This window comes from Neovison vison, chromosome 13 (assembly GCF_020171115.1).
Source record: "Neovison vison isolate M4711 chromosome 13, ASM_NN_V1, whole genome shotgun sequence".
Lineage (NCBI taxonomy): Eukaryota > Metazoa > Chordata > Mammalia > Carnivora > Mustelidae > Neogale > Neogale vison.
In genome coordinates this window covers 133,503,528-133,515,671 of record NC_058103.1, presented here as the reverse complement: position 1 = coordinate 133,515,671, position 12,144 = coordinate 133,503,528, and the positions used below count along the sequence as shown (strand labels likewise).

Below are 12,144 nucleotides of genomic sequence, written 5' to 3'. Positions count from 1 at the left end.
GTCTAGCTGAGACCCTCCACAGAGGCTAGAACACTGTGCTTGGGTCTGTGAGGCAGCAGACAGGTCAGGAAACACGACTTCCAACTAATTCTGAAGAACGACGTTTTCCAGGTGAACCATACAGGGAGTGGGCACCCAGGTTAGAACGACCGCAACAAACAGCAGGTGCAAAAGAAAGAACAAAGTACAGGAAACATTTCCAGAATGGCAAAGGAGTGGCTGGAACACTTGGCAAAAGGGAAGGGTCCTGGGTTGAGGCCAGAGTGGACAGGGCCATGGCCTGTGGATGTGTCCCAGTTCCCAGCTTGGGGGACAGAGAATGAGAAAAAGGCGAGCCTTCTCCTAGCCAGGGGGAAAACTGAGGGCCCTTTCCTGACAGGAGGGTTAACCCTGTCTGACCCTCTGACCAGATTGTGCGCCTTGGAGAGCCTGCTGTGACCCCCCTATACCACCCACTGGTGTGACCCCCCCCATACCCCCCACAGTGGGCAAGAAGGAGGTTCTGGTTGAATGAACACAGTAGATCATCACCGTAGATCATCTCTGAACACAGTAGATCATCTCTGAGTGGTGTGGACCCAAGTTTCTGAAACAAAGAGGAGAACGCCTGGGAATCAAGGGCCCTTCCAGATGCCCCCCTACCCTCACCACCATGGGACACAGATTTATCCAGCCCTGTGGCAGATGCTGTCCTGCTCGTCACCCAGTGCTGCAGGATCCTGGTCCAGTTGGGCTGCTTCTTCCCACTGAGAGGTCAGAGTTGCCCAACAAGGACTCTGTAAGTGACTGGTGACAGCAGTTCAGAGGCCCCAAGCAAGGGTAGGAAGCTGAAGCTGCAAACAGGTCAAATGCCCCCGTGGGGTGCCACCCGTCCGGCCAGAGGCTGCTCGGCCCTGCAGAGGGCATGGCTGGTTTGCACCCAAGCAGCCGAAGGGGAGACAATGAGACTGTTTCTTCCTCTCAGCAGTGGTACCATCTTGACACTAAGGGCATTGATGGGCTGGTTACCATGGGAACCTGAGCTGCCGAGCCCATCCCAGGGAGCCTGAGGCTCCCTTCCAACAGCTGATGGCTATTCAGGCCTGTTCTTTACCCCGGGACAGAGCGCCTTGTGCCTACCGCCGGGTCTTCCAAACCCACCAACAACAGAGGCACAAGGACCTCGGGGAGATCTGGGATTTGATGAGATGGCAGGACCCATCGGGTCTGAGGCAGCCGTGGTGGGTTCCAGGCCACTGCTGAGCCTGGCTCCCCATGTCGCTGACCTGACCTAGAAGCCAACTAGAGCATCACATGGAGAGGGTCGTCCCCAGGCATGAACACAAGTACAAACCCGGGAGAAGCCTGTCTGCTGGGTGACCCCAAAAAGAAAGGGATTAAAATTTAAAAAGCGTGTGTGGTGATGGCTCAGCCAGCCAGAGTGGAGACGTGGGAGGCGACCTTGCTCCTTCCCCAGTGCTCACCATCTCCGCCACGTCCCTTATCTCTGAGGGGCCAGCACCAGTGAGAGCACAGAGCAAATTCTGAGTAAAGGAGTGTGTGTCCTCCGGTCGCCCTGGACTGACCCCTCCACCATCAGAGAAATGGCAAGACTGGAACGGATCTTTGAGAGCAGCCTAGAGGCCTGACGGTGCATTGACTTCGCCGGGAAGCCCAGAGCCCAGGGGCAGAAAGAGACAAACCAGCAGGCAACGTCAGGGCGACAGGCTGGGGCAATCGGGCGGGATGTCGATGGCCGGCCAGGACAAGGGGCTAGCCATGGGGTGGGAAAGGCATCCTAGGTAGAAAGAACCTGAATGAAGCAGGAGCGCGAAGTGGTTCGGCGGAGCTGGAGCTGGGGCAGGGCGGAAAGAGGCCCTGCAGCAGGACGGCCCCGGGGAGAGACGCCAGAGGCCCCAGCCTGTGCTGGGCAACCTCAGCAAGAAGGCAGGGGGCCCTGACAGCCGTCCAGGGGACCCAGGAGACAGGCAAGGTACAGACCAGATGGGAGGTATGGAGGAGGAGGCGAGGGGAGGGCGGGGGGAGGTTGGGGTGACTTCCGGGCCTCGAGCACAGGCACCGGCACGGATGGTCCTTTCAGCAGACAGAGACCGCACGGCAAGGACAAGGTCTGCAGCCAGGGGCGACCAGTCCAGTTGCTCACATGCGGAGTCTGAGCCAGGGAGGGTAGCATCCATCCTCAAAGGACTGGAGGGATTGGGGCATTTTCTTCTTTTCCTCCAAAATGGAGAGGTGTAAGTTTCATTTTCTTTTTAAGTTTTTTTATTTATGTGAGAAAGAGCGAGAGAGTCAGCGAGAGAGCATGATTGGGGGGAGGGGTAAAGGAAGAGCGGGGAGAGAGAAGCAGACTCCCTCGGTGAGCAGGGAGCCCAATGCGGGACTCGATCCCAGGACCCCAGGATCATGACCTGAGCTGAAGGCAGATGCTTAACTGCTGAGCCACCCAGCTGCCCGGAGAGATGGAATGAGGAGACGGCACCAGTAAAACTGTTCTAGACAGAACAATGAAGATGGGCAACAGTGTGTGTGTGTGTGTGTGTGTGTGTGTGTGTGTGTGTTTGCGTGTGTGTGAGAAGAGCCAGGTGGAAAGAAGGAGAAACTGGCCAGTGGGGTCCACACAGGTTCCTTCTCAATGGCAGCCGACTGCTGAAAGGCTTTCTGGCATGGGGGCTTACACTTACCTGAGAAACAGGGATGAGGGCCATCTGCCAAAGGTAAGGACAGTGGAAGGCGGGTCAGCGGGGATGGGTTCGCGCCCTTGCCTGTCAGTCACTGGTTTGGGATGGGCCCAAGTCAGAACCTAACCAGACCTGAGCTCTCCTCGTGGTTCAACAGGCCCGGTGACCCCTCTCTGCGGGGTTGGTGCAACGCTCCCTGAGCAAGAACACCTAACACAAGAAATGCTGGCTTGGGGACAAGCACGTGCCAAGACTTCTGGTCAGTGCCAAGGCCAAGCCACAGTCCAAGAGCCAGAAGGGGGAGAGAGAGAGAGAGAGAGAGAGAGAGAGAGAGAGAGAAAGAGGCAGTCATGATAACTATGACTGAGAAGCTGTCCACGTGGCAAGTCCTGGGAGAAGGAGGGGGAGACATGTCAGCTACCTGCCCTGGGCTGTGGAAGATCAGAGGAACTACACTTCAGGGGCAAAATCTACACGGAGGCTCCGAGACCCCCCCCCAAAAAAAAACCACAGTATGTTCCCCAGGGTACGAAGGGTCCTCTGTGGCCCTTTTGCCACCCAAAGCCCAAGGCGAGGCAGAGGCCTCGGTCAGGCTCTTCTCGGATGGGGCTCTCTCCCCCAACCCACAGCTCTGTCTCTCACATGAATCCTTCCTTGGCTCCAGTGGACCAGAGAGCTGGGCCACCCCCTCTGGCCTGGCTCTGAGTCTCCTCCTTGCCACCTGGCTCCGCGAAGAGTTACTCAGCTTCCAGAACCCAGCCCTGGTGGCTTATGAGAGCAGGCTCCTCACCTAAAGCCCAGTCCACTTAAAACTGCCATCGTCTGAAGAAAGATGTCCGATGCCAGCGTGGGAGACCACCAGCTTCCCAGTACCAATCTCGTCTGTACTGCCCCACCTCCCACCCAGGACCTCTCCCTCTCTACTCCCAGACCAGCCAGGCACAGGACTCCTGGCTCAGAGAGTACATGCAAGGCAACTTCAGACCTTAAATCAAAACCAGATAACTAGGTCACAGGTGACTGCTATTCTGGGCCTCCCCTCGTCCACCTCGAGCTCCTGACCGTAGGATCAGAAAATTCCTGCCCCATGATTTTCACATCTGGCTTCTGCTCGGTTCTTGTTTTGTTGTTTTTTAATTGTAAGAACAAGCTGTCTGCGGCATGACAACGTTCCTCTGCGAGTGAATTACTGACGAGTGAATTACTCAGGCCCACCTGAAATTCTGGGCCAGGTATGTCCCATTCGGTAGCTATTTTAAGCAAAACTATTTAAGGCAAGTTCAAAATCATTTCAGGCTCTTAGATCTTTCAGGGGCCCTGGCAGCCAGCCTGCCTTTTTATGTTCAGACTCAGAACCAACAAATTAGCTCAACACCCCGGGCAAAGCAAAAATGCAAGGGAAAGGACGGTGTCGCAGCGCCACGTTTGAGATAAACATCACTTCCGAAAGCTACAGATGCTGAGATGTCGTGATTTGGTTTGTGAGGACGTCTTGCTGGACAAGAAGTAGACAGCTTGTCTCTTCTTGGAGTCATCAGTGTCAAAGGCTGTGATGTGCGCAGGTTGCAGTGAAGGCCACGTGCGCCCCAAGATGCTTTGCAGGAGAAAGAAGCCTGGTGGGCCACCACGGTTCCAGTGCTCTGGGTCCGGCTCTGTCCAAACAGCCCTGTGATCCGAGCCAGGCCTTTTGGTTCTCCAGGTCATGAATTGCTTGACAAGCGGATGGCCCCAGCTCGGGAGGTCTAAAGCAGGGGCTTCTGAGTCAGGCCCACAGGCACCTGTGCGCCCACACACAGGCTTTACACAATCCAGGAATGCCACAACGGGTAATATGATGTGCATTTTTCTTTTCTTCCCCTTGCACGTTGTCGTGTGTACCTACCTATACAAGTACATACGTGTATGTATATATATGTATGTGCATACACACATGCATATCTGCATACATATGTACATATCACTTTCAGATACAAAGAAAAGCACCAAATGTTTAGACACAATTATATATATGATTTGTATGTTACATACACAGATGTAAGTACCCATATATGTATATTAAGACTTAAAATGCTACAGATCAAGTTTCTTCCTTCCCTTCCCAGTTCCCTCCCCAGCCCTCCCTTCTTAGAGGCTACCACTAACCTGAATTTGATGTGGATGCTTCCTACATGCATAAGCATTCATAAATAATACAGAATTACTTAGTTGGTTATTTATTTTTTTTTTAAATTTAACTTGATTTTTTCAGTGTTCCAAGATTCATTGTTTATGCATCACACCCAGTGCTCCATGCAATATGCGCCCTCCTTAATACCCACCACCAGGCTCACCCAACCCTCCATCCCCCTCCCCTCCAAAACCCTCAGTTTGTCTCTCAGAGTCCACAGTCTCTCATGGCTTGTCTCCCAGTCTGATTTCCCCCAACTCACTTCTCCTCTCCATCTCCCCATGTCCTCTGTGTTATTCCTTATGCTCCACAAGTAAGTGAAACCATATGATGATTGACTCTCTCTGCTTGACCTATTTCACTCAACATAATCTCCTCCAGTCCCGTCCATGTTGATGCAAAAGTTGGGTATTCATCCTTTCTGATGGCTGTGTAATATTCCATCGTACCTATGGACCATATCTTCTTTATCCATTCGTCTCTTGAAGGGCATCTTGGTTCTTTCCACAGTCTGGCAATTGTGGCCATTGCTGCTATGAACATTGGGGTACATTCTTTTCACTACATCTGTATCTTTGGGGTAAATACCCTGTAGTGCAATTGCAGGGTCATAGGGAAGCTCTATTTTTAGTTCCTTAAGGAATCTCCACACTGTTTTCCAAAGTGGCTGCACCAACTTGCATTCCCACCACGTAGGGCATTTTGTAGTTTCCATAAATACCCCACGCCATGCATCTGCGACGTGCCTTCCCACTCGCCATCATTTTGGCGATTTATCTATGTAGACACGTATCCGGTATATGCCTTTCCGACTACTGCACGGCATTCCATCGTGGGACTGTTTTGATTTCGTTCTCCATTCTTCTACTGACGGATATTCAGGCTGTGTTTCCCTTCATTTAGAAAGTGTCTCTGGGACAGCACTCTGCAGGGATCCCTGCGTCCTCGCGCGAGCTCATCTCTCTAGCAGAAGCCTGGAGGTGGACCCGCCGATGGAATTCTACCTCACTGCCAGGTGCCCCCCTGTGCTCCGAGGTGGTTCTCTCGATATCCGCTTCCACCAGCAGCACCCGGAAGCTCCATGGGCTCCATGTCCTGGCCAGCGCTAGATACAAAGACCTCTCCGCATCTGCCAATCCTATGGCATGAAGCAGTCTCCTTCCTTACTGCCCTATGTCATGTTGTTCCCATCCCTCCGGGGAGGCTGAGTGGCTTTTCTCGAGTTTACTGGTCACTTGACTTCCTTCTCCCCGTTTCTGCTCCCCAACCCACCCCACCCCACCGAGAGGCTACTACTAACCTGAACTTGAGGTGGGTGCTTCAGACAGGGCGTTGAACTCCCTACGCATATACTTCTCCATTTTTCTACCTGGCGTTTCTCTTTTACTTATTGATTTGATTGCTTTTTTATTTATTTGAGAGAGAGAGCACAAGCCAGGGTGGGAGTGGTATAGAGGGGCAGAGGGAGAGGGAGAAGCAGACTCCCACCTGATCAGGGAGCCTGATGTGGGACTGGAGCCCGATTTGGGACTCGATCCCAGGACCCTGGGATCATGACCTGAGCAGATGCTCAGTTAAGGCAGATGCTTAACTGACAGCCACCCACCCAGGTGCCCTGATAGATAGCTTTTTAAATAATCTATGCACTAACTTGTGTGTCATAAGCCATAAATAATTTTTCTAGTCTATTACATGCTTTTATCCTATTATGATGTGTCATACAGAACTCTTCATGGCTCAATCTCTTCCTTTATTTGTTCTTTCCGTGTTTTGTTTAAGAAATCCTTTTCTGCCCCAAAGCCATAAAGGTATTGCACTCTAGTTATTTCTAGCTGGCATTTACTGTTGGGTAGTGTGAGGTGAGGTCAGGATCTGATTATTTTCCCGATTCAATTCTCTCTGTGCCGTTGACTGAAATGTCTACCCTTCCCCATCCATCTGTAACAGTTCTGTTCGCACATACAAGCTCCCACACCTGCCTGGGTTTGAGTTGATTCATCACTATTGCAAGGAACCATTCCCAGGGCCAACGTCCAACAGTCACGATCACCCCAGCTTCATGGGAAGTTTTGTTCTCTGGCAGAATACACTCCCCTCCCTTTCCTCCCTTCTCAGAGTTGTCACAGGGATTCTGGGAACTTACTCTTCCATGTGAATTTCAGGATACGTTTGTGTGATTTCATATCCCATAGAAAACCCTGTTGGCACGTCAACTAAATTATGCTGAACTTAGAGATGAATGGGGGGGAGGGGCATGTGATAATCAGTCCTCCCGTCCATGAACATAGCTTATCCCTCCATTACTCAGACCACTTCTTCAATACATCGTTCAAATATTTTAAAATCTTCTGGTAAGTTTCAATTTTTTAAAAACGTATTCCTAGATTTCTAACGGCTTTTATGCTAGAGCATATTATCATTTCTTTTCTCTTCTCGAATGCTGCTCCTGGATAGGTTGCTACTGTTATCAAGCATCCTGCTCAGTTCTCTGACTACTTACAATGGTCTCTAGGTTCTCGCGGATTATCTACATAGTTATGCCACCTATCAGTAAATGACATTTGACTCTTCCAAACTTTCCTTCCTTCTTTCCTTCCTTCCTTTCTTTCTTTTCCATTGTGGTACATTACCGAGGACCTCAACTATCATGATGAATAAAGAAGTAAAAAAGAGGTTCGTTTGTCTGGTTCCTGACAATGCACATTTTTCAAAGGAGAAGATCTAGAGGCACGATCGAGCTGAAAGGCTTCCATGTTCAAGAAAGGTGAATAACCTTTCACCTGAATAACCGTCTCAATTACCTTTGCACCATGTAAAATAACACGGCATCGGGTTATTAGTTGCACGAGAGGGGGGTAACACATTCGAGTCAGAAGTTAGAACTTCGCAAAGGCCCAGGAGAAAAGCAGGGCTGTGAGTCAGGGCAGGTACTGGGCATAACACTAATTGCCCATTAAGGGTTTGGGGAAAGAGTCACACAAAGGACACTTAGACCAGAGAATGTAGCTGGAGACAAAGAGCAAGGAGCATAATTGTCAGAGGCGACACGCTCTGTGTAGACACAAACAGCTTCCATGCCTTGCTTCCCCTCAGTTTGCTTATCCATAAATCAAAGCTAATAATATCTACATCTTATTTATGAATCACAAATTCTCCTGGCTGAAAAAGGCAAATAAGGTTTTTAAAGAGTTCTTATTGAGGAGGGAGAGGGTGGAATGCTCCAGGCCTTTTCCACATTAGTAGTTCACTTGGGGGAAGGAGGGAGAAAAGCTGGTTTGGGAATAAAGAGTATTAGGTGCTCCTTGAGTAATCTCTCTCTCTCTCTCTCTCACACACACACACACACACACACACACACGCACGCACACACGCACGCGCACCTTGGAGACAGCCCGGATCCCGAACCAACAAATCCCCTCCGTTTGCAAAGGTCTTCATCGTGGCATCCCCACCCCAGCCCCCCACCTCCCAGGCTGAGTTGACCAGGCTGTGTGCGGTCCACCCTGCAGCTGCCCTGGACAGAGCTGGTGAGACGTGGAGAGACTCCCCCAGAATGTCCCAGATGGGGGCAGGTCCTGAAGGAACCTCCCCCACAGGCAAAATGAGAACAGCAGACTATGCATATAAAATTCAACTCAGACAGAAGTTGTTTCAAAGCCCTGGCATTTCTGATGCTGGTGGACAGGAACGGCGAGGGGGAATCTATTGCGTGTGTGGCTCTTGTGGAAACGTCTGGGAGGCCCTTTGTAATTTACCGTGCAGCTGAAGAGTCACTTTTAGCTGAAGACAAATTACCAGGCCACCTGGGCTGAGCAGTGAGGTGTAGCAGGAGCCGGCAGGGGGGCGGGAGGGGGGCTTAGCCATGAATGGGGATGGAAGCCTGAGGACCACTTTCCTCAGTCTGGAACATCACCCAGGGAGATTTCGGAACAGCAGGGAGAAACGAAGCCAGTGCTGCCCAAAGGCAAAAACTCCAATCACAGGACGTTTGCAGACACCTGAGCAGTGCATACAGATGGACAGATCTAGCTACACTAAAGACAGGGCAGCATTCTCCCAGACACACTCGGACAGACCACGTGAAGTACAGAGCAAGCAGCAGAAATCTACTTTTCCAAAAGGCCACACATCTCACATTAGCAGCATCTGTTGAGACTTAGGATGCAGAAGAAATGTCATTTACATTAGGGCCACACCACACTTTGCTGGCTTCTGTCACGGATAATGATGAAACTAAATTTAACACTGCCTGGCATTACAGCTTGAGTTATGAGCTGGTGCTTCCCTGTCGTTTTGCTGGATCCTCTGAGCCTATAGTAAGTAGGAGATTGGTTAACTGTGCTGAAAGGTCCCCTGGCGGGACAGCACACTTCAGTCCCCTGCAACCCCTCCACCAGCCCTAAACCAACCCCTTGCCCCACCGTCACTCTGCGGGGTTGGGGAAGGGGAAAGGGATCTGCCTCAAGGATGCTTTGGAGTCATGCCACCTTCCTGCCCAGGGCTTGTCTTCTCTTGCTAACCCAGTCATAACCCAGGTCGTGGTAGGACTCTGGGCTCACTGACCAGGATCAAGCCCTGGCCTGGGGTTTTGCTGCCGGCCAACACTGGATCTTCCCCTAGACTGTGGCGGGTACACACTGACACCGCCCTACAGATGAAGAAAATGAGGAAGTGACTTGCCTAAGGTCATACAGCTAGTTTGTAGAGAGCTACCCTAGGAACAGCCACAGAAGCCTAAAAACAAAGCAAATTCCAGGAGCCTGAGGGGGGTTTTCAACGCAGGAGCTCCTGCCTCCAGCCCCCTGTGAGGTTGCAGAATCCCAAGCCGCTGGCAAAGCCAACGACGGATGCTTCCAGATTCCAGCACCTAGCCGCCCTCCCTCCCCTCCGTGATCCGCGAACACCGAAGCAGCCCACGATCCCGAGACTCCGGGCCATGCGCCTGTCACCGCCGAGTCGCGGCGGGACGCCCTGGCGCGCGCTCAGGGTCCGGAGCCCCGCGCAGCCCGTCGAGACCCGCGGGCCGGGCGCAGCGGAGCCGGGGCTCCGAGGCCAAGAAGAGCTTGGTGGGCACTGAGGACAGCGCCCGCGGGCAGAGCGCGGCGCCCGAGACCGGCTCCCTCTCCCGCCGCGCCGGGCAGGTGCCCGCGCCGGGCCGCTCGGCCCTCGAAACTGCCCCTCCGGGCGCGCCAGGCCTGCGCGGGCGTCTCCCCCAACCCCCGCGGGCCGCCCGGTGGGCCCCGCCGAGCGTCCCGGGCGCCGCGTCCCCCGGCGACTCCACGCAGGGCGCCCCGGACGCCCCCCGACCGCGCGGGCCGAGCCGTTCGGGACCCCTGCCCGCGCGCGGCCGCGAGCCGGAAGGAGGCGCCCCCTCGCGCCGTGCCCACCGGCGGCCGGGAAAGTTTTGGGCGCTCGGGGCCGGCCGCACTCACCTGGCCCAAGTTGAGGTAGCCGTGCTCCGCGGCCACGCGGTCCGCCTCGGCCGGGCCGCCCAGCACTTGCACTGCCCAGTGGTTGGTGTAGACGGGGCGCGGCGGCGGGGGCGCGGAGCAGGCGGCGGGCAGCGCGAGCAGCAGCAGCCAGCGCCAGGGGCGCGGCGCGAGCGACCGGAGCCCGGGCCCGCCGGCGCCCCCCGCGTCCGCGTCCTCGGCGGTGGCGGCGGCGGCCCGGGGCGGCGGCCGGGGCCCGGGCGCAGGCGGCGCGCGCGGAGGCATGGCAGCGGCAGGCTCGCGCGGCGCCCGAGCGGCGAGTGCGCCGGGGGGTGGGGTGCCGCCTTTTAAAGCCGCTCCGCGGCGGGGAAGCGCCGCCGCCGCCGCTGCGGGCGGGAGCGAGGGAGGAGGAGGCTGCCGCGGCGCGTTCCCGCCCGCGCGGCCGGGTGGCGCCCCTGGGCCCGCGCTCGTGCGGCCCGCACCGGGACGGGCGCAAGCCGCGGGCCGGGCGGCGCGGGAGGCCCGGAACGCCCCCCACCGGGGAACTTCTGGCGGACTTTTGGGGCTCTCGGGACAGACAGACCCGGGCGGCCCCGAGCGGCGGCCTTGGCCCTGCGCGTTCTACCGGGAGCCCCGAGGGCGGCCGGGGCAGCTCAGGTGAGTCTAGACTGGTGGGCCGAGGCCCCGGCGCCCTCCCACCCGTCGGGCATCCTGGAGGCCTCATTCTCCAGGTCGAGTTTAATCTCCTCTCTGGGTGTCTTTGCTCATCCCGCGGTGAGACGGTGGGCTTGCAAGGGCTTTGGGTTCTAAGAGAAAGAAGCCGCGCGGAAAGGGAGAGTCATGGCCCGGTCCAGCAGGAGGCCTGACTGAACAGGCACGTTAACTGGGGCGAGACCGCTGGCAGATGAACCGGGTTCAGTGAGTGCGCAGGAGAAACCCACGGATGCAGCCCCGAGGCTCCAGACCACCTTGGGAGGCAGGGGGTACAGGTGAATCCCCAAGCTGTCCACTTCCTTCTGCGTGATCTCGGGCACGTTGCTGTCCTTGTTGACAGCGGGGCTCCACCTGGAAATGGGGATGACAATAGGTTCTACCCTGGGCTGTTTTGAGGATGACATGAGCTCTTGCCACGCCATAAGCTGCCCATAAACGTTTGTGTTTACGAGCTCACGGCCCGCCACATGGTAGGTGTTCACTTGTGCAGACTCTTAAAAGCTCCCACGGAGCTGGGACCAGTCAGTGGGAAAGTGAGTTGAATCATCCTTGCCCCTGCTGCCGGGGGCAGCCTAGAAGGCACTAGCTAATTATTTGGTGCACCCTGGAGAATTACAGAAATGTTCACACTGTGAAGGAGCGAACCGTGAGAGGAGGGCACCCCTTCAGGATCTCTTCTCCCATTACTTTTAGGAACGGTCAGTCCTAACTGACCTCATGGGGAAAACAAGCCTTTACCCCCATTAATACAAGAGAGGAAACAAAACATGAGCCCAGGAGGCCTTGAGGTGGGAAGGCAAAACCACTGATCTGATATTAGTGTCTAGAAGAAATTCCTGTATAGAGCTCACAGGACACACAGATCTTGGGCAAGGAGGGGCAGGAGGGGTGGAGAGGCAGCAGGATCCCTGGAGGTGGCTTCCCCAGGTCCTTTCCAGCCTCCCTCTCAGGAGCCCTTGGGTTTCGTAACCCACATGATTCATCCTTTCTGCAGGCGTGAGTCACCCCGAATGGAGGTGGGAGAGCGGGAGGTGTGGTGGGAGGCCCAACAGGGACAAGCCAAATCCTTATTCACAAGGGCTCCTACCAGGGGCCCCTCTTGGAATCTAGGGATTGATTTCCCACACGTTTTCCTCTTTTCTGCCCTAGATGCAAT

General features: G+C 54.9%; 1 protein-coding gene across 2 annotated transcripts in view; it reads right to left on the bottom strand.

Annotated features, from left to right (window-relative positions):
- PCSK6 (proprotein convertase subtilisin/kexin type 6) overlaps positions 1-10,559 on the bottom strand; it is a 189,835-nt gene extending 179,276 nt beyond the window's left edge. For both annotated transcript variants that reach the window (XM_044232007.1, XM_044232008.1), the window contains exon 1: positions 10,278-10,559. In XM_044232007.1, coding sequence (XP_044087942.1) covers positions 10,278-10,559 — 282 coding nt within the window. The remainder of the gene's footprint in view (positions 1-10,277) is intronic.
- Between the last annotated feature and the right edge of the window lie 1,585 nt (positions 10,560-12,144).